This window comes from Antennarius striatus, chromosome 14, assembly GCF_040054535.1.
Source record: "Antennarius striatus isolate MH-2024 chromosome 14, ASM4005453v1, whole genome shotgun sequence".
Taxonomy (NCBI): Eukaryota; Metazoa; Chordata; class Actinopteri; order Lophiiformes; family Antennariidae; genus Antennarius; species Antennarius striatus.
Window position 1 is genome coordinate 19,749,873 of NC_090789.1, and position 22,663 is coordinate 19,772,535.

The 22,663-nt window shown below is 46.3% G+C and overlaps 1 protein-coding gene across 4 annotated transcripts; it reads left to right on the forward strand.

Annotated features, from left to right (window-relative positions):
- The first annotated feature begins 1,354 nt into the window (after window positions 1-1,354).
- sema4ab (sema domain, immunoglobulin domain (Ig), transmembrane domain (TM) and short cytoplasmic domain, (semaphorin) 4Ab) lies at window positions 1,355-20,433 on the forward strand. 4 transcript variants are annotated; one of them, XM_068333718.1, is made up of 15 exons: window positions 1,355-1,708; window positions 9,258-9,500; window positions 9,886-10,046; window positions 10,452-10,511; window positions 11,541-11,639; window positions 12,554-12,647; window positions 13,078-13,200; window positions 13,358-13,485; window positions 13,844-14,025; window positions 14,117-14,261; window positions 17,355-17,544; window positions 17,618-17,733; window positions 17,936-18,099; window positions 18,889-18,980; window positions 19,254-20,433. In XM_068333718.1, exons 2-15 carry the CDS (start codon window positions 9,371-9,373, stop codon window positions 20,069-20,071), a joined length of 2,502 nt encoding a protein of 833 aa, XP_068189819.1. In that variant the 5' UTR covers window positions 1,355-1,708; window positions 9,258-9,370; the 3' UTR covers window positions 20,072-20,433. The 4 variants fall into 4 exon arrangements, with proteins under 4 accessions (XP_068189819.1, XP_068189818.1, XP_068189821.1 ...); XM_068333717.1 differs by lacking the exon at window positions 1,355-1,708 and adding an exon at window positions 7,577-7,752; XM_068333720.1 differs by lacking the exon at window positions 1,355-1,708 and adding an exon at window positions 7,577-7,752 and having other exon boundaries at window positions 19,269-20,433.
- The last annotated feature ends 2,230 nt before the right edge of the window (window positions 20,434-22,663 follow it).

Consider the following 22,663-nt stretch of genomic DNA (forward strand, 5'->3'; position numbering starts at 1 on the left):
GCCGGCAATGCGAACCAAACTCTGGCTTCGGTCATACAGGGACCAGACGGCCCTCAGCAAAGGGCCCCGGACCCCATACTCCCGAAGCACTCCCCACAAGATACCACGAGGGACACGATCGAATGCCTTCTCTAGATCCACAAAACACATGTGGACTGGTTGGGCAAACTCCCATGAACCCCCCAGCACTCGATGGAGAGTGTAGAGCTGGTCCACGGTTCCACGGCCGGGACGAAGACCGCATTGATCCTCCTGAATCCGGTTCACCTATCGGTCTAATCCTCCTCTCCAGTACCCTGGGATAGACAGTAATAGACCCCGGGTCCCCCCTTTATGGGTCCCCCCTTTAATATCAGTATGGGGAGGGTCCTCCTCATACTGATATTAAACCACCTATCTCTCTTATAGACTGTTTAAAGCACTTTTATATTAAAGAAAAGTGTTTCTTTAATACACTGAAGTGCGCGTTCCGTGATTCTCAGAACGTCAGGCACTTCCAAATGCTGTCAGCCAATAGCATGCGCTTACGGTATCATGTGACTACCTACTAAAAATCTGTGATGTAGTAAAGCCGTGCATCTTGAAGCGTGAATAAACAAGGGAATACTGTACTATAATAATAATAATAATAATAATCCAGTTTTAGTTCTTACATATCTCTAGATGATACTGTGTGCTGTAAATGATGTTGAAACACCTCAACATCCTTAAGTTTTTCCAGTGTCTCCATCTTCAGGTAGACTCCACCTCTGGTTTACTCTCCTGTATCCAGTCATGTTGCAGCCCACCACCAGTGGACCCCAGTAACTCCATCACGCAGTTCTTCTAATTTTCAAATCATTTGATGCTACTGACTTTACTTTTTTTCTGAATGTGTTGCTGCATCCAACAACAATATATTGTCTAATTTTTAACATTTTGATGTGATGTTCTCTCTTTTGTGTGGGGTTTCTGTGCTTTGAAATCATTACATTTTGGTTTTCTATTTACATTTTATGCAACATCCCAACTTTTTTGGAAACATAGTAGTAGGTTGGGAACTTAGACCATAGCCAGTATTTATGAAGTGAGAACATAGTTCATAAACTAACTGATAAAGACAAAGAGTACAGGTTTGAATTAAATGATTTTTAAAATAACGCTGATGGTGTTTACAGATGAATGAGAGGAGAACCCGTCTCCTGTGTTCCTGCTCTGAACCTCCTGCAGGAACCGTCCAGCCTGTGGCCACATGGCCGCTTTCAGGTCACCGCTAATCCGATCCAATCTTCTTTTCTCCTAGTTAGTCATCTTACCCGCCGCCTTCCTGTGTCCACAATAAAGACTGTCTGTGCCTGTTTTTGTGGAATTCTCATTTTACACATTGGGATTAAGATTTGGCACAAGAATTATTACTGTAATTTAACCTGAAACTGTGAGACACGGCAGGGATGTCGTCTGTTCTGTCAGAGGGCTAAGAACGAGGCGGGCAGTAAACACAGGAACTTTAAGAAGAGACATGAATGGAAGTCCTCCGTGAGGGAAATCCTCTGTGGGCGTGAAGATCTTCTTCACACCTTTAAATGGTGTGAGCAGATTTGGAGCGATATATCCAAATACACTGAAGGAATATAAGCAAATGAGACAACCTGGTGGGAGACGGACCGTCATGTCAGCTGTCAGAGGACGTAAAGAACATGGAAACCATGGAGAAGAAGATCCCCAACAGGTACAAACACAGATGGCCACTGCAATATAGCATCATGGGAATATAATTTAGATGGAGAATAAATATTAACTACACGTTCTGTGAGTGCATTGCTGTCTGTCTCGACTGGTTATACAATCTATCTGGGATCTGTAGGCGGTGTGTTATATAACTATTACCTATAGGTGGCAGTGTGTTTTATTAGCAGTGCATTCCATCGCTGGTATTCTGTTCATAGCTGTCCTGCTACCCAGAATTCCTCCGAACACGCACCAGCCTTCAGTGAAATACCGTAAGAGTCAGCACATTGAACAGGTTTAAGAACTGAAGAGCAGAAATGATCACTTCTGTCAGGCAGCGATCAGTTTGTGTGTAAAACACTGATGAGTCATCACAGCTGAGAGATGGAAACGTCTTTTCTGTATTAGTGAAACTACGCTGTAAATTATGCAAAAATCTCCGTGGAAACCCATGTAATCAAATGAAGGTAAATTTCCTACAATGTGATGACTTCAGGTGTAACTATTGATCACCCGTCAGCTTGGAGATGTGAGTAGGGTCACCACTATGTATCAGTTCAACCATCTACATTATCTATAGCCCTATCTGTACTCAGAATGGTCGTGATATATAGAACCTTATAGTAGTAAAAATATCTGCATGTGATCAATGACTGACTTCTAAAACCAAATGAATTCAGTGTGATTGAAAAACATTTAGAAAATATTGTCACTTAACATTTTAGGTAGAGGTACTTAATGCTCTAGATATGTATAACATTCTCCTCTCATGAAATAATGAAGGGCTGCTTTTAAAATGAGAGGAACTGAAATAACTGAAGACAATTTGTATATGAAAGTAAAGTTCATGAGTTTTCTAGACAATTGAACGTCCGGCGGTAGCTTTTCATCCCCTTTAATTCTTGCATCATGACTGTTTCTCCAACTTCACAAAATGAATTTAGCAGTTGAGCTCTTGTACTTCCTGCTGCTGTGTGAGAGAACAGGTCTGTGGGTCGTCCTGTTACGTTACATCTATGGGCTGGATGGTGTTCGGGTGTTCTTGGGCATGCTGGGGGGGGGTATCGATTCTCACTTATGTTCATTGTAGAAAACTCATCCTGATCTGTGCAGCTGAATGTAGAGAAACACAGTCTGGAGCCAGGAGGGGGTCGGGTCGGCTCCTCTGGCTGCTCTTTTATGGCCACTTGGGCTTGGAGAGCAGTTTCATCTGGGGACGGGGGGTCTTCTCTCTGAAGGCAGCAGACGTCTAACGTGTCCTGCGTGACCCTGACCTGAGGTTGTCGTTACATGAAGCCACCAGCAGCTCATTGACGCTCGTGGGTCTGCTGTTTGATGTGATTGTTCTGTTGGTACGGTCTGGACTCTAGAGAGCTGATGTAACTATTTCAGTGTTGCACAAATGATGAAATGATGTGTGTCAACTGGCCAATAGAGGGCGCCATGCTCTAAATATGGAATACACTAGTAATGTGTGTCTGAAAAACTGTTTAAAAAAATTTTGTGCAAATGATCCTTTTCAAGCTGTTTGTAGCTGTCATTAAATCCAACAACGATAGGGTGATGGGTGAACCCTAACTCTGGTCCCGGATCAGATATACAGCGTTATGTGAGGCTGGTACACCAGAAACACAAGGGGGGCTGGATCCTGTCTAACTGGAGGGTTTTCTGCTTTACAGGCTGTTTCTAGAATGATTGAGGACAGATGGACGCACTGGACTGATGGTTATGAAACATCTCTCACAAGAAGTTTAGCAACACAAGAACATGGAGTGAAGAGCACACAGACAGCACTGCAATCTGACGTGTGCTTAGAGCAGGAAGTTATTCATCATTTAAGTACCAACTACTAGTGTGTTCTCACATTCACTCTTTTTGGATTCAGTCACACTGGGATGAAAGCTGACATGAAACAGGTGTGTGTGTGTGTGTGTGTGTGTGTGTGTGTGTGTGTGTGTGTGTGTGTGTGTGTGTGTGTGTGTGTGTGTGTGTGTGTGTCAGTTGTATCTATCAACCTTATCCATAACCTTGGTACATCTAAGTCATGATGTGATAGAGGAATGAAGGTTGTGTTCAATTCCTGACATCTATGGTTACTGTGAGCCAGCTGAATTCTGAGTATATTACCCACAAAATGTATAAGGCCATTTTTGTGTACATCCTTCTTGATTATACGTCACTTTTCAAAAAGATATACAGAAAAATAAAAATCAAGTTTATGTCATTTTGCTCCACAGTTAGAGGATTGTTGATCGCTGCTGATAAGGAAGCCACACCTGGTGTAGGGCGTGTGATGGTGTAGGGCGTGTGATGGTGTAGGGCGTGTGATGGTGTAGGGCGTGTGATGGTGTAGGGCGTGTGATGGTGTAGGGCGTGTGATGGTGTAGGGCGTGTGATGGTGTAGGGCGTGTGATGGTGTAGGCCGAGTGATGGTGTAGGCCGAGTGATGGTGTAGGGTGTGTGATGGTGTAGGGCGTGTGATGGTGTAAAGCGTGTGATGGTGTAGGGCGTGTGATGGTGTAGGGTGTGTGATGGTGTAGGGCGTGTGATGGTGTAGGGCGTGTGATGGTGTAGGGCGTGTGATGGTGTAGGGCGAGTGATGGTGTAGGGTGTGTGATGGTGTAGGGCGTGTGATGGTGTAGGGCGAGTGATGGTGTAGGGTGTGTGATGGTGTAGGGCGTGTGATGGTGTAGGGCGTGTGATGGTGTAGGGCGTGTGATGGTGTAGGGCGTGTGATGGTGTAGGCCGAGTGATGGTGTAGGCCGAGTGATGGTGTAGGGTGTGTGATGGTGTAGGGCGTGTGATGGTGTAGGGCGTGTGATGGTGTAGGGCGTGTGATGGTGTAGGGCGTGTGATGGTGTAGGCCGAGTGATGGTGTAGGCCGAGTGATGGTGTAGGGCGTGTGATGGTGTAGGGCGTGTGATGGTGTAGGGCGTGTGATGGTGTAGGGCGTGTGATGGTGTAGGGCGTGTGATGGTGTAGGCCGAGTGATGGTGTAGGCCGAGTGATGGTGTAGGGTGTGTGATGGTGTAGGGCGTGTGATGGTGTAAAGCGTGTGATGGTGTAGGGCGTGTGATGGTGTAGGGTGTGTGATGGTGTAGGGCGTGTGATGGTGTAGGGCGTGTGATGGTGTAGGGCGTGTGATGGTGTAGGGCGAGTGATGGTGTAGGGTGTGTGATGGTGTAGGGCGTGTGATGGTGTAGGGCGAGTGATGGTGTAGGGTGTGTGATGGTGTAGGGCGTGTGATGGTGTAGGGCGTGTGATGGTGTAGGGCGTGTGATGGTGTAGGGCGTGTGATGGTGTAGGCCGAGTGATGGTGTAGGCCGAGTGATGGTGTAGGGTGTGTGATGGTGTAGGGCGTGTGATGGTGTAGGGCGTGTGATGGTGTAGGGCGTGTGATGGTGTAGGGCGTGTGATGGTGTAGGGCGTGTGATGGTGTAGGGCAGGGGTATTCAATTAACGTCACGGAGGTCCGGTTAGAAAAATGTCCTCTTAGTCAAAGGTCTGAACCCGAGTCCAGTCTGTGTCTTATAGCCGGTCCCTCTGTCCACATGATCAGTTATTATCTATGATCAATGCAGGATGTGTTTAAGTGACCTCACAGCTAGCTCTGTGACCTCACAGCTAGCTCTGTGACCTCACAGCTGGCTCTGTGACCTCACAGCTAGCTCTGTGACCTCACAGCTAGCTCTGTGACCTCACAGCTAGCTCTGTGACCTCACAGCTAGCTCTGTGACCTCACAGCTAGCTCTGTGACCTCACAGCTAGCTCTGTGACCTCACAGCTAGCTCTGTGACCTCACCACACATAAAAGTAGACCCAGGAAAATACATGTTAAGCCTTCATGTTGGACTGAAGAACACACAAACCTCAGGATTAAAAATAAAGTGTAAACAGAGCTGAATAATCCTTCTTCTCATTAATTAAAGACACCCCAGCCTGAAGAACTGAAGGACGACACAGAAAGCATGAATAAAAACTGGCTCTTTTGGGGGGAGATACAAACAGAACTTTCTTTATGAGAGGAGGGGGCATGTGGCCTGACAGTCATTTACTTGTTCACAAGTAACCTTGTGCACAGGTACACCTGGTGGTCTCTGTAATGTTGGTGACACAGACCCCTGGACTTGATCAGCATCTCTGTTATTGCTGCATGTATGCCCCCCCCTCTTGTGTGTCAGTGGTGTTACACCCAGCAAAGAGCTCCTTTCTTTGTGAAGGAACCTGACACACACACACACACACACACACACACACACACACACACACACACACACACACACACGGTTCTCTCTGAAGCTGACACCAGGACCTTTCCCACCCACCTCATCTGTTTTCCCTTAAACAAAATGTCAACAACAGCTTTTAAGCACTTCGTCACAACTTCAGGAGACGGTTCTGCTCTAAACTCTGTGCTTTGTGTCGTAGCGACGCTTCACGTTATTAATTAGTTAATTCATTAATTCATGCTACGTGTTCAGACCACATGAGGTCAAACGGTTTGAACTCCCTGACGGAGGAACAAACATAAATCCCGTCCACTCATTGTTAACCAGAGGTTTTCCTGGTTCCCCTCCCTGGTTTGGAGCTCTGCTGTCCCCCTCCCTCTGGGCTCCTGTAGGGGAACTAAAGCGGTAGAGAGCGGTCTCACTTCCTGGTAGGCTGACAGGTAAAGAAACGATCTGATTGGCTGAACTGAGTGGATCTATTACCGTATTAACTGGAGCAGCAGCGCCCCCCCCCCGTCTGTAGCCGCGACCGTCACAAAATCTACTCTGGTGAATTTATCATGGAGGGGTCACGGAGGGGTCACGGGTCCAGACAGAACCATCACCAGGGGTCCGCCATTTGGTGACCCCTGGTGTAGGGTAAAGTAACACTGTTTGGTGTAGGGTAGTGATGGTGTAGGGCAAAGTAACACTGTTTGGTGTAGGGTAGTGATGGTGTAGGGTAAAGTAACACTGGTGTAGGCTAAATGATGGTGTAGGGTAAAGTAACACTGTTCGATGCAGGGTGTGTGATGGTGTAGTAGGGTAGTGGTGTAGTGGTGTAGGTTGTGTGATGTGTAGGGTAGAGTAACACTGTTTGGTGTAGGGTAGTGATGTGTAGGGTAAAGTAACACTGTTTGGTGTAGGGTAGTGATGTGTAGGGTAAATTAACACTGTTTGGTGTAGGCTGTGTGATGTGTAGGATAAAGTAACACTGTTTGGTGTAGGCTGTGTGATGTGTAGGATAAAGTAACACTGTTTGGTGTAGGGTAGTGATGGTGTAGGGTAAAGTAACACTGTTTGGTGTAGGGTACTGATGTGTAGGGTAAAGTAACACTGTTTGGTGTAGGGTAGTGATGGTGTAGGGTAAAGTAACACTGTTTGGTGTAGGGTACTGATGGTGTAGGGTAAAGTGATGCTACACACATAAAATTTTTTAAAATATTTTCCATAATGATGAACAACATATACGTCACTTAAAATGAACTTTACTGTCCCTTTAATGATCTGAAACTGGGAAATTCACAAAAGAAGCCGCTGGGATTTGGACCGACAGCGTCCCGTTCATTAGAGGCTCTTTAACCAACTAAGCCGCAGTAAGAAGAGTAAACTTAAAAAAAACAAGTTCGTGACAACAATCCAGACTCCAGTGTGGACTGAACAACGATATAGACACTTTATTTATGTATTTATTTTTATTTACTTATTTATTTATTTTTATTTACTTATTTATTTTTTGCAGGTTTTCATAATTTTTTCTGGGTCTCCGTTCAGGGGTAAGAGGACCCCTATGTAAATAATGACGTCACAGCTAATCTGTGATTGGCTCAGGCACCCGACGGGTCCACGTGCTGTGGTTCCAGCTGACGGCCGGTAGATGGCGCCAGAGCCGCGGGCGGTAGGGGGAGGGGCTCGGCTTTGTTGGAGCACCGACGGCTTTACGGCGGCAGCGGGTCGGTTCCACCGGACGGGGGTCGAGAGGAGTTCCGCCGGTGGGAGAGAGATGTTCTGGATCCGGAGCGGCAGGAGGAACCGGCAGGAGCCCCGCCCCGGAGACGTAAGCCCTACCGGGACTCATTCACACCCCCGGGGCGCGTTGGTCGGTCCGTGACGGACGGTCCGGTTCCGCTCAGCTCGGGGGTCCTGTTGCGCAACAAGTACGATGACGTCAGAGTGGAACCCCCCCACGAGGTGAAGTGTAGCGCGCGACCAGCCCCACGGCGTTCCGGTGTCGCGGTTTGGAACGTCACGTGGTTCGTTGTGTCAGCAGATGGGTCAGCTGATGATCGGTGAACGTGTTTACACACAGCCCACCTGGTCAGCCGCACACACACACACACACACACACACACACACACACACACACACACACACAGACACACACACACACACACACACACACACACACACACACACACACAGACACACACACACACACACACACACACACACACACAGAGACACACACACACACACACAGACACACACACACACACACACACAGAGACACACACACACACACACACACACACACACACACACACACAGACACACACACACACACAGACACACACACACACACACACACAGAGACACACACACACACACACACACACACACACACACACACACACACAGACACACACACACACACACACACACACAGAGACACACACACACACACACACACACACACACACACACAGACACACACACACACACACACACACACACACACACACACACACACACAGAGACACACACACACACACACACACACACAGAGAGACACACACACACACAGACACACACACACACACACACACATACACACACACACACAGACACACACACACACAGAGAGACACACACACACACACTCACACACACACACACACTCACACACACACACACACAGAGACACACACACACACACACACACCTACACACACACACACACACACACACACACACACACACACACACACACACACACACAGACACCTACACACACACACACACACACACACACACACACAGACACCTACACACACACACACACACACACACACAGACACCTACACACACACACACACACACACAGACACACACACAGACACACACAGACACACACACACACACACACACACACACACAGACACACACACACACACACACACACACACACACAGACACACACACACAGACACACACACACACACACACACACACACACACACACCTACACACACAGACACACACACACACACACACACACACACACACACACACACACACACACACACACACACAGACACACACAGACACACACACACACACACACACACACACACACACACACACACACACACACACTGACGGTCAGTCCTTCCCTTCTTGACCACGTGACCCCCTCCAGACCGTTTCTTGATGATGTCACCAACCTTCAGGTTCCGGTCACTCGGCGGGTTCTCCTGTCACTGGCTGGACATGAAGGAAAATTTGGGATTGTTTCCATGGCAACATGCGTGAGTACACAGTGTGTGTGTGTGTCCTCCTCAGACCCAGTGATGGTCTGCTGTCCAAACCAGGAGTTGCAGCGTGGACTCTGACCTGTGACCCCCCTCATGAGTCCTAGATGAACATCAGGCTCCTCCCTCATGGTCTGACCTTGAATGTCATTGAGACCATCCAGCATCCTGGTCGTCATGGAGATGCACAGCCTTCTCCCCCTCACTGTGGCCTTGCTGGGGCTCCTAAGCCCCTGCCTGACGGGACCGACTCCCCGAGTCTCCTTCTCCCTGGGTGAGTCCAGACTGTGAGGCTCGTCTCTGGGATGGGACAGACTTTTTGAGGGCGTAGTGGGTTCATGTGGTCCTACAGGTCCAGGTAGGGGGTTCTTGTAGAGTCCTTTAACAGTTGGTAGTGGCTCATCTTATTGCAGGTTAGTGTTAATGTCTGGTTGGTGATGTGAAACTTTAAAGTGTTGTAAACATGAAAACAGAGAAGAGTCCAGGACCAGTCCAATACTTTTGTACAGCTTTGTGTACATTAGCGTGTATTTTACTTAAAGGTGTGTATTTATTGATAGTATTGATTTTACCAGAAGCAGTCGCTTGTCGTGACTTGACATGAGACCAGTTTGATGTTTAAATGCTGTTTTGGACCTGGGTCACCTGTGGAACACCAGGTACTCCTGGGAGACGCGTCAGCCGCTTCACCAGTCCTGATGTCAGCAACACCACCACACTCCTCCTCAGTGATGATGAAGAGACGCTCTATGTAGGAGCACGGGATGCGGTGCTAGCGCTGGATGTTAGCCACAAGGATGCTATCATACTGAGAGGGAAGGTGGGTAATCACCGCTTCGTGTTGGTGACCAGCTGGTGTGAACAATTAGCACGTCCCTGTTGTCGCCCCGTGTCGTTAGTGATTCATAGAAACCCTCGGCGTTCATTGAAGGAGGTGACGTTCAAGTGGATTCCCTACAGGAGATGTAAAGAGAAGGACTTCAGGTCAACAGACTGACTGACAGACGGACGCTGACGTTCAGTCTGTTGATAGTCTTGATGAATTTTAACTTGTGAAAATATGTGAATGATGGTGAACAGTGTTCATCTCTAACGTATTTGATACGAGGTTCATCACGTACATCAGATAATGTTCAGCGATGTGTGTGTGTGTGTGTGTGTGTGTGTGTGTGTGTGTGTGTGTGTGTGTTATGAGGCCCAGATGACGTTTGTTCTCCTCTTCCAGCTGGACTGGAGCCCTTCAGAGAAGGACCTGGAACAATGTTCCATGAAAGGCAAGAAAATGGTAAGTATCCCATGGACTCCAGTGAACCGGTCGAAGCCACGAGATCTCAACAGCTTGTCGTCATTTCTAGGAACTGTTCTGTCCAGGATTGTCTCCACCTGGTCAGGAGTTACTGCTAGTCTGTTAGCTGGTTCTCTGCTCCTGAGAGACACGTTCAAACCAGCAGCTAGGAAGAAGATCTGCAGTTAATCCTGACTCGGGTTCACGTAGACATGAACTGTGGACGAACTCCAGACGTGTTGTGTTGTTTCCGCTGCATCTGGAAGCACAACGGCCTGCTGGGAAACTGTCGTCTCAAACCCTTCGGTGTTTTCTACCAATCGGCATGTTTCCGCATACGGTCCCACCCCTCAAGAGTTCTGGTAAATCTGAAAAGCTCTGCCCCCCTGAGTACTTTTTTCAGGGGGGGTTTGGGTGTCGGGACAGGTGTGTCTCTGGGTAATTTCCTTGGAACACTCCAGGGTTTTTAAACTGGGGTTGAAGTCCGGTGGAGGAGGAGCTGTTGGACTCCTATTGGTTGGAGCTCTGGAGGCGGAGCGGCGCTGAAGCCGCTGAGGTTTCCACTGCGTTCATCTGCTTCCTTAATTAAAAATCTGGCACGCCAACATTTGCGTGAATGTTCCGTTTATTTTCCATTGAACTTGTCCAATAGTTTGAACATCACAATAGTCAGCGTTCAGCTTTACACGATCAACGATCAGAGAACTGGTGATGCTTCCGGGCAGAAAACCCACCGGCCGACCATTGGTTCCGATTTAAACCTGGTGACCACTGATCCCCAGGAGACCCAAAGCTTCATTTGGCTCCTCCAACGTCCACGCAGATACTGTCAGAAAATATTTCTATATGTTTAAATCAAACAAATTTCAAAGTAAAATGAATGGTTTCTTTTTTTAAATGAATGTTCACTGAGGGAAACGAGTTGGTGGATAGCTCTGATCGCTAAAGATCAAGATTCATCCAAACGTTCTGCTTCAAACACATTTTTCTCTGCTTTGGTTTAACAAACACTTAACTTGTGTTTTTCAGAGCGACTGTCCAAACTTTATTCGTGTGCTACAGTTTCTGAACTCGACTCACATCTACGCCTGTGGAACGTTTGCCTTCAGTCCACACTGCACCTCCATCGTGAGTTTAATGTACACCATTAACACTGTGAGGGTCACCACTGTGAGGGTCAACGCTGTGAGGGTCAACGCTGTGAGGGTCAACACTGTGAGGGTCAACACTGTGAGGGTCAACGCTGTGAGGGTCAACACTGTGAGGGTCACCACTGTGAGGGTCAACGCTGTGAGGGTCAACACTGTGAGGGTCAACGCTGTGAGGGTCAACGCTGTGAGGGTCAACACTGTGAGGGTCAACGCTGTGAGGGTCAACACTGTGAGGGTCAACGCTGTGAGGGTCAACGCTGTGAGGGTCAACGCTGTGAGGGTCAACACTGTGAGGGTCAACGCTGTGAGGGTCAACGCTGTGCCAATAGTTAAAGTGATGCTGTTTGAACCTTCATCCGGTCACATTCAGGGGTTTTTGTGCTCCAAGTTCTGGGTTGTAAATCTGCCAACACTAACAGTTTGTCAGTCATGACCACAGAAGGGTATGTAGTATGTTAGTGTTGTGTTCAGGAGATCCATAACCAGGAGCTGTGGACCTGTTCCATGTTGTCACAGATGGAATGCTGATTCAAGCCTTCAGAGATCCTCAGGTGATGTCCTGAACGTTGGACATTCCATGAGTAGAACCGGAGAGCACATCTCTGTTCTGTCCAGCATCAGGCAGATCAGGGCCAAATGTTGGTTTTCCTTCACGGCTCCTTCTGTCAGAACGTCCTTCAGGATGAACTCAGGTTCCTCTCCAAGCGCTGCCACCACTGGCATGAAGCTGAGCATGTTAAAGAAACTAGCAGTGAGAAACGTTCTGGACTGAAGCAGGACTGAAGCAGGAGTAGGACTGAACATCAGTGTGTTTTAAAACAAGGCATCTGATTTCTCCAGTTATTTATGATTATTTTAACGTCACCTTGAATTTTCTTCCCGTGTGTGCAGAACTCAGAGACGTTAACGATGAGCCTCAAGCTGGATGAAGGGCGGGGTCGCTGCCCGTATGACCCCTACCAACGCAACACCGCCATTATCGTGGGTAAGACCGAGTCACAATGGCTCCAACAGCTGGAAGTGTTGGGACTCTGAAGACACGCATCACCTGGTCTGTCAGACAAGACCAGTGACTGTGTGTGTGTCTCAACAAATTATATTAAAGAAAAGACAACAAAAATCAGAAATCACTCACGTGAAACAGAAAGCGTGACCACAAAGCAGGAATAAAAAGACGCTAGCTTCTACTGAAAAAATGGCAAATATAGTGATTGATTGATTATCGACTGGTTTGGTTTTAAACCGGAAGAAAATGGGATCCATGACAAAACAAACACTATTTTAACAATATTTTAACGGTATCTTTTAATAAGATAATAAGTACGGTATATACTTTGTTATGGAATATACATATATTTGATGTATGTATCTATATGTTTGTGTTTTTTTAGTATATAACCCACTGTGTTCCACAGATGGAGAGCTTTACACCGGCACCGTGGCGGACTACCGGGGGAACAGGCCAGTGATCTCCAGACACCTCAGTGGGGGGGTCCATGTGGACCTGAAGCTGGACGACACGTTGGGATGGCTGGAGGGTGGGTGTGACACTGATGACGATGTAGAGGCTGAGGTCAGAGGTCATTATGCACGGAGGCTGACAGACAGAACAGGGCGGTTCTTCACTCCGTTTTGTTCAGCTATCTGTCCACTAACTGACATGTGGGACATGTTTGGTCGTGTGTTTTCCTGTAGATCCAACTTTCATCAGCTCCAGCTTCATTGCTGATGAGGAGAAAATCTACTTCTTCTTCAGTGAAGTGGGCAGAGAGTATGACTTCGTGGACAAATTCATTGTGTCCCGTGTTTCTCAGATCTGCATGGTAAGGGTTAAACGTCCTGGTGTGTGTACAGACGTCTGGTCTCACCACACACACCTCTAGTGTTCAGCGCTACGTTCATGCACAGGCTGCAGGTTTTCACATTGTTGGTCTATTTCCTGACACATTTCTTATGTTGAACAAGTAACCCCTAACCTTTAACCCCTAACCCTAACCCTAAACTATAACTCCCCTAACTAAACGTTTGAGGGTGTGTGTGTGTGTGTGTGTGTGTGTGTGTGTGTGTGTGTGTGTGTGTGTGTGCGTGTGTGTGTGTGTGTGTGTGTGTGTGTGTGTGTGTGGACTCGTTGGCCAGACTAGTTTTGCAGCTGCACTGATTCCTTCTCTGTTCCCGTGTCAGAGTGACGTGGGGGGGCAGCGGACCCTCCAGAGACGCTGGACCACATTTGCTAAAGCTCAGCTCCTGTGCCAGGCTGAGAACGAGCTGCCCTACAATGTGCTCCAGGATATAGACGCCCTCCCACCAGCAGAGGGCGCACCGACAGATGACACCCTCTTTTATGGCATCTTCACCTCCCAATGGTCAGTATGCTACACGTGTGAAGAGAGATGTGTGTGTCTGTGTGTGTAGCTCATATAACACGTATTCTCCATACGGTCTGTCCATCTGCAGGTCAGTGACCTCTGGGCGATCAGCTGTGTGTTCGTTCCGTCAGGCTGACATCAGGTCAGTTTTCAGTGGAAACTATAAAGTCCTGAACCGAGACACCTTAAGGTGGAGCACACGGGTTCAGGAGAAGGTGGCCAACCCAGGAGAGGTGAGACACACACACACACACACACACACACACACACACACACACACACACACACACACACACACACACACACACACACACACACACACACACACACACACACACACACACACACACACACACACACACACACACACACACACACACACACACACACACACACACACGCATGCACACACAATAATCCGTGTTGTTACTGTAGTGTTACTGTAGTGTTGTTACTGTAGTATTACTGTAGTGTTACTGTAGTAGTGTTACTGTAGTGTTGTTACTGTAGTGTTGTTACTGTAGTGTTACTGTAGTGTTGTTACTGTAGTGTTACTGTAGTGTTGTTACTGTAGTGTTACTGTAGTGTTACTGTAGTGTTACTATAGTGTTGTTACTGTAGTGTTACTGTAGTGTTACTGTAGTGTTACTATAGTGTTGTTACTGTAGTGTTGTTACTGTAGTGTTACTGTAGTGTTACTGTAGTGTTACTATAGTGTTGTTACTGTAGTGTTACTGTAGTGTTACTGTAGTGTTACTGTAGTGTTACTATAGTGTTGTTACTGTAGTGTTACTGTAGTGTTGTTACTGTAGTGTTACTGTAGTGTTGTTACTGTATTGTTGTTACTGTAGTGTTGTTACTGTAGTGTTGTTACTGTAGTGTTGTTACTGTAGTGTTACTGTAGTGTTACTGTAGTGTTACTATAGTGTTGTTACTGTAGTGTTACTGTAGTGTTACTGTAGTGTTACTATAGTGTTGTTACTGTAGTGTTGTTACTGTAGTGTTACTGTAGTGTTGTTACTGTAGTGTTGTTACTGTAGTGTTGTTACTGTAGTGTTGTTACTGTAGTGTTACTGTAGTGTTACTGTAGTGTTACTATAGTGTTGTTACTGTAGTGTTACTGTAGTGTTACTGTAGTGTTACTGTAGTGTTACTATAGTGTTGTTACTGTAGTGTTACTGTAGTGTTACTATAGTGTTGTTACTGTAGTGTTGTTACTGTAGTGTTACTGTAGTGTTGTTACTGTAGTGTTGTTACTGTAGTGTTGTTACTGTAGTGTTGTTACTGTAGTGTTGTTACTGTAGTGTTACTGTAGTGTTACTGTAGTGTTACTGTAGTGTTACTGTAGTGTTACTATAGTGTTGTTACTGTAGTGTTACTGTAGTGTTGTTACTGTAGTGTTGTTACTGTAGTGTTACTGTAGTGTTACTGTAGTGTTACTGCAGTGTTGTTACTGTAGTGTTACTGTAGTGTTGTTACTGTAGTGTTGTTACTGTAGTGTTGTTACTGTAGTGTTGTTACTGTAGTGTTGTTACTGTAGTGTTACTGTAGTGTTACTGTAGTGTTACTATAGTGTTGTTACTGTAGTGTTACTGTAGTGTTACTGTAGTGTTACTGTAGTGTTACTATAGTGTTGTTACTGTAGTGTTACTGTAGTGTTGTTACTGTAGTGTTGTTACTGTAGTGTTGTTACTGTAGTGTTACTGTAGTGTTACTGTAGTGTTACTGCAGTGTTGTTACTGTAGTGTTACTGTAGTGTTGTTACTGTAGTGTTGTTACTGTAGTGTTGTTACTGTAGTGTTGGATCAACAGAAGCTTCCTAACCTGATGATTGTGTATATTCTCACTATGAAGGAGTTCATAACGTCATTATTAGTCCGTGTGCCTTCATTGTGGTGACATGTAAACATTCTGTCATAAACATGTAAACATTCTGTCATAAACATGTAAACATTCTGTCATAAACACGTAAACATTCTGTCATAAACATATAAACAGTTCTATCATAAACATGTAAACATTCTGTCATAAACATGTAAACATTCTGTCATAAACATGTAAACAGTTCTGTCATAAACACGTAAACATTCTGTCAAAACAATAAACATTCTGTCATAAACATGTAAACATTCTGTCATAAACATGTAAACATTCTGTCATAAACATGTAAACATTCTGTCATAAACATGTAAACATTCTGTCATAAACATGTAAACAGTTCTGTCATAAACATGTAAACATTCTGTCATAAACATGTAAACATTCTGTCATAAACATGTAAACATTCTGTCATAAACATGTAAACATTCTGTCATAAATATGTAAACATTCTGTCATAAACATATAAACAGTTCTGTCATAAACATGTAAACATTCTGTCATAAACATGTAAACATTCTGTCATAAACATGTAAACATTCTGTCATAAACATGTAAACAGTTCTGTCATAAACATGTAAACAGTTCTGTCATAAACATGTAAACATTCTGTCATAAACATGTAAACAGTTCTGTCATAAACATGTAAACATTCTGTCATAAACATGTAAACATTCTGTCATAAACATGTAAACATTCTGTCATAAACATGTAAACATTCTGTCATAAACATGTAAACATTCTGTCATAAACATGTAAACATTCTGTCATAAACATGTAAACATTCTGTCATAAACATGTAAACAGTTCTGTCATAAACATGTAAACAGTTCTGTCATAAACATGTAAACATTCTGTCATAAACATGTAAACAGTTCTGTCATAAACATGTAAACATTCTGTCATAAACATGTAAACATTCTGTCATAAACATGTAAACATTCTGTCATAAACATGTAAACATTCTGTCATAAACATGTAAACAGTTCTGTCATAAACATGTAAACAGTTCTGTCATAAACATGTAAACATTCTGTCATAAACATGTAAACAGTTCTGTCATAAACATGTAAACATTCTGTCATAAACATGTAAACATTCTGTCATAAACATGTAAACATTCTGTCATAAACATGTAAACATTCTGTCATAAACATGTAAACATTCTGTCATAAACATGTAAACAGTTCTGTCATAAACATGTAAACATTCTGTCATAAACATGTAAACATTCTGTCATAAACATGTAAACATTCTGTCATAAACATGTAAACATTCTGTCATAAACATGTAAACATTCTGTCATAAACATGTAAACATTCTGTCATAAACCTGTAAACATTCTGTCATAAACATGTAAACATTCTGTCATAAACATGTAAACATTCTGTCATAAACATGTAAACATTCTGTCATAAACATGTAAACAACACGCTGTCTCTGTGCAGTGCGGTCTCCACAATGCGTCGGACAACGCCCTGCGCTTCGTCAAAGACAACTTCCTGACTGACAGGAGTGTGTTTCCGTCTGGGCGGGGCCCCACCCTGGTGTCTGCTGACCACACCTACACCCACCTGACCGTCCACAGAGTCCACGCCCCCCACAGCAGGGCCTACACCGTCCTGTTCCTGCTCACAGGTAGGACCCCCCCCCCCACATGTGTTCTCACTGGGGAACACAGAACCTGATGATGTGTTCTCATGTGTCTCAGACTCTGGGTTCCTACACAAAGCGGTGCTGTTGCCGGGGGGTGTCCACATCGTGGAGGAGCTCCAGGTGTTTGAGCCCCCCCAGCCCATCCTGAGCATGAAGCTCTCCATCTCTAAGGTACGGGGTCAGAATGGAGCTCAGCTCAGGGTACAGCAGTCAACTGAGAACTCAGCAGGGAGGAAAGGGTTAAACACTTCACCAGCTGACAGCGATGGTGTGAAATCATCTGAAGATTATTGATGAGTATTGATGATTGTTGATGAGTATTGATGATTGTTGATGAGTATTGATGAGTATTGATCACTGGTTCTGCCTGCAGGGCTTGGTCTACGTGGGCACGTCGGGGGGCTTGGTCGGGGTCCCGGCTGCTAACTGCTCGTTCTACTGGACCTGTGCTCAGTGCGTTTTGGCTCGAGACCCCTTCTGTGGTTGGGACCCCGTCAGCAGGGCCTGTGTGGGGGCCTCCAGCGACCACACCCACCTGTTAGTGACCACACGTTCACAATCCATCAAATAATAACGTCCGTTAGTCCAATTTTTTTTATTGGTTTCTTGTAAAACGATCATCAGACAAATAAAAATTCATTAAAAGAATGAAGAGCATTTTCTTCCAGATTAACTTCGTGAAATTTGCATTTCTAAAACAATCAGTGTAAATATTCAAAGATGTGTTCAGTTTAAAAAGATGTTTCAAGACAAATCTGTCAAATGTCGGACATCAAGATCACAAACTCCAGTTATAAGTTATAAACAAATGTACAACAACTCAAATGTTGAACACATTTATGAGTTGTGGTTTGTGACAGAATTAGAATAAATAGATTAACATCAACAAAAACTCGTTAAAACAGGACTGGAACCTAAACAAGGAGATTTCACCATCATTCATCCAGAGTATCAGAGTATCATCCAGAGTATCAGAGTATCATCCAGAGTATCAGAGTATCATCCAGAGTATCAGAGTATCGTACCAGATTACTGGGATTGGTTCTTATTAATGATTCCATGACTTCATCTGGAAAAATGTGTCATCAGAACAAGTTTGTTACCTTCATGTCAGAGAGAGAGACGGTGTTTAGATGTGAAGCCAGCGTCTGTTCTGACGGGTGTTGTTCTGACGGGTGTTGTTCTGACGGGTGTTGTTCTGACGGGTGTTGTTCTGACGGGTGTTGTTCTGACGGGTGTTGTTCTGACGGGTGTTGTTCTGACGGGTGTTACTCTGACGGGTGTTGTTCTGACGGGTGTTGTTCTGACGGGTGTTGTCCCCCCCAGAGGCCAGGACGTAGACGGGGGAAATGTGAAGGAGGTCTGCGGCGTCTCGTCGATGAACAGAGACAGATTCTGTCCCAGCAAACGATCATCAGGTCAGAGACGCACAAATAAATCACAACGACTGAACTCAGACGTACAAAGACACAAAGACACACCCTGAAATCTGGTCCAGGAACCATTAAAGAGTAAATAGTGACAGAAACACAAGGAGGATCCTGAAAGTAGAGAATTGTTTCTTTACGTTGTGTCATCTGGACGAGTCCATGTCATGTTGTTGTTGTTGTTGTTGTTGTTGTGTTTGTTGTGGTGTGACCCGGGGGTGGGTGTGTCTGCTGGAGGTCCTGATGCTCTCACCTGTGGGTCAGGTGTGTGTCCTCCAGGTGAGCTGGTGTGGGTGTCTCTGAACGAGGTGGTGCGTCTGCAGTGTTCCGCCACGTCCCGACTGTCCCGGCAGACGTGGGAGCGCCCCAACAGCCGCCTGAGCCCAGACCTGTACCTGCACCTGGAGGACGGGGGTCTGAGCTTCGTGGCCACGCCCACCACCCTGGGACACTACCTCTGCCTTTCCTCCGAACACGGACACGAACAAACGATGGCCGTCTATCTCGTCAAGCAGAAGAGCAGCCCCTTGGCTCAAACCCCACCCGGTGCTAACACGAGGCCCCGGGCGGACCCCGTACCCCCCACGAGGTCCGTGACCCGGCCCCGACCTGGACCTGGACCCGACACCACTGTGGAACATGAAGGAACTGAAGCAAAGCCCACGCGGTCCAACAGGGGCAGCACCAGACCGCCGGGCTCCAACCTGACCCTGAGGGCAGACGGGGCGTGGCAGAAAGACTCTGGACATCAGGGGGGCGGGCCCCTGCTCCCGCTGCAGGGCCCCTGCTACCTGAGGGAGCTGGTGCTGGTGTCGGTGCTGCTGGTGCTCTGCCTCAGCCTCCTCATCACCAGCTTCCTGTACGCCGTCAGGCAGCGCTGCCACCGACGCACCGCCCCCCAGGTGGCCACGCCCACCAGAGACCCCGACAGGAGGACCCCCACGGAGCAGGACAACCCCAGGGGGAACCTATTCCTGAGCAAACGCAACAGCCCCGCCCTGCACAGCAGCCCCCCCGGGGGCTTCCTCTCCAACGGGGCTCCTGCAGGCCCCAACGGGCGCCTGGCAAACATCCCTGTCTGAACTGTCTGGTGATGGGGGGGCCATCCCAGTGACCCCAGGCTGTTAACTGGACTTCTGTGGTATGATGTGGATGTAGGACGTTGACGTGGAGCTGAAGTTAAACACGTGGGAGAAGATCGCGTCCATGAAATCACTGATTCAGTCGTGGACTATCGTTCCTCTACATTTGTGTTCCGGTGATTGGCTCTGAGCTCAGTGAAGGTTTGTTCCTCATCCGGTTGGAACCCGTCCTGGAGACCAGAGGCAGCAGCTTCCTGTCGTCATTCGTCCCCGTGACAGAACTGTTACACTGAAATGTTCATGTGCTGAGTTAGTGTGACAGGATGAATCATGTGCTGAATAAAAGTCAATGAAAACTTCCAGGTGACATTCATGACATTTTATTCACTTATTTAGTTCAACATCGCTGGTCTCACCACAGTTTTGTACACCTTTCCTTTCATTTTAGCTGAAACTCTTCTATCACACATCACACCTGACACTTTCCTCCACCCGTTCCATCCTGCCTGGACACGCTTCTTCACCTCTTCTCCACACTCTGCAGGTCATTAATTTTAACAGAAGACATGAAGACAAACAAACTGCTGGAAGAAGTGATGGATAGATGAACCTACCCCGTGACCACAACTTCTCACCGTCAGTAGTGTTGTCCCCACCAGCAGCAGGACAAACAGCAGTACAGACTGACCCACAGACTGGTACCCACTGACCCACAGACTGGTACCCACTGACCCACAGACTGGTACCCACTGACCCATAGACTGGTACCCACTGACCCATAGACTGGTACCCACTGACCCACAGACTGGTACCCACTGACCCATAGACTGGTACCCACTGACCCACAGACTGGTACCCACTGACCCACAGACTGGTACCCACTGACCCATAGACTGGTACCCACTGACCCACAGACTGGTACCCACTGACCCACAGACTGGTACCCACTGACCCACAGAGGAGGCCCTATGCTTTACTCCAGTCTAAAAGTTCTTCCACTATTGAAAACTGAAATCCACCTTTTACAACAATGGAATTGTCCATTGATTGCTGTAGAAGGCTGACATTGGGTGTGACATTGGGTGACATTAGGGGTGACATTGGGTGTCATGTTTATTGGGGGAAGTAAAGGAATGTTTTAGAGCATGTCAACCGTTTTTAAACTTGATAAAGTACACGTGTAACGGTTCGTCAAACATCCAACCATGTAGTCCTTAATGTAAAATAATAGTGGATCCATCAGTAATGAAGACATGATCCTCATCAATCAGGACAAATCGATTGTGAAGAGGATCCATTCTCCAGCTCACTCCTCTGGGGGTGTTGAACCGTGATGGTGTCTCACTTCAGTCTGACCCTGAACAGCTGTCACAACAGGACGACTCAAACCGCTGAGTCAGCAGACGCAGTTCAGAGGTGACTCGGAAAGCTTGGTCACATGTACAACAAACATGTTGTTCCAAAGCAACATTAGTCCTCTTGCTGGCTCTTCAACGTACCTATATACTTAGGACGCTGGAAAATATGCAGAAGATACATCATGTAGAGAATATGGAATAGTGACACAAAATCCAAAAGAGATTCACGCAAAAAGGAATTCACAGAAGAAGAAGAAAATTTGGACTTTATTGTTCCTCTTGGGGAAATTATCTGCAGAGGTTCAAGACCTGTGGTCGGGTGTTGGTAGCAGTTTGTTTTCATGGTAGTACCAAAGCTCTAGAGGACTGTTTCACGAAGCAGTTTCAACAAACTCTGAGTTAAATCCTTGACCCTGACTTGATCGAGTCTGAGTTTGGAAACGTTTCATTTTCACGATGACTGTTTTGAGTTAGTTTAATCAATGTGAAGTAGTTTCACTTGGACTCAAGCTCCTGTAACATAACTGTAAAAAGCCATCGTTAATGTAGCCCTGAGTCGACGAGTAACCACGGCAACAGGCAAGAGGCGGTCCACATATTTCACAACAGTCTAAGTAGAGATTTTCATGCAGACATACGGCGAGTTTGAACGTGTTTTAGATGCATTCCTGCAAACCTGCGAACTCCTCTTTGATGGCTCTGATGGGTTTACTTCCTGTGGGGGGGGCAGCAGCTCAGTCCACCAAGTCTTGGGCTGGGGACTGGAGGGTGGCCGGTTCAAGAACCACATGGACCAAAATTTTCCGAGTGTGAATTAACGGTTGAAGAGGTAGAACGTGAATCGGTATCGTTCAGAAAGATACCCCCGGATGCGACAGGACACCTAAACTTGGTGTTAATGCTCCTCTCCTCATTAACATTGAACTCTATGAAGTAATGCTGCACCTCCATCAGTGAGATCCTCGTCAAAACGACACGCCAAAAAAGCCATCACCTCCTGGCTTACTGAGGGGATGAAATGTGAGTGTTGGCTTCATGGAGTAGAACCTGCCCCTGACCAGGGCAGCTCCAGTGAGTTACTGAGGGTATTTCTGTCTCTCCTGTTAAATGGAGGTACTTTAGTTACTTCAGGAGCTTCTGTTACTTCTCTTTCTTTGCTTTTCCTGCTATAATTACACTGACCCTTCAAATGCTTGCAAGATACTGCTGCTGCTCGACTGGTAGGGAACAAGTA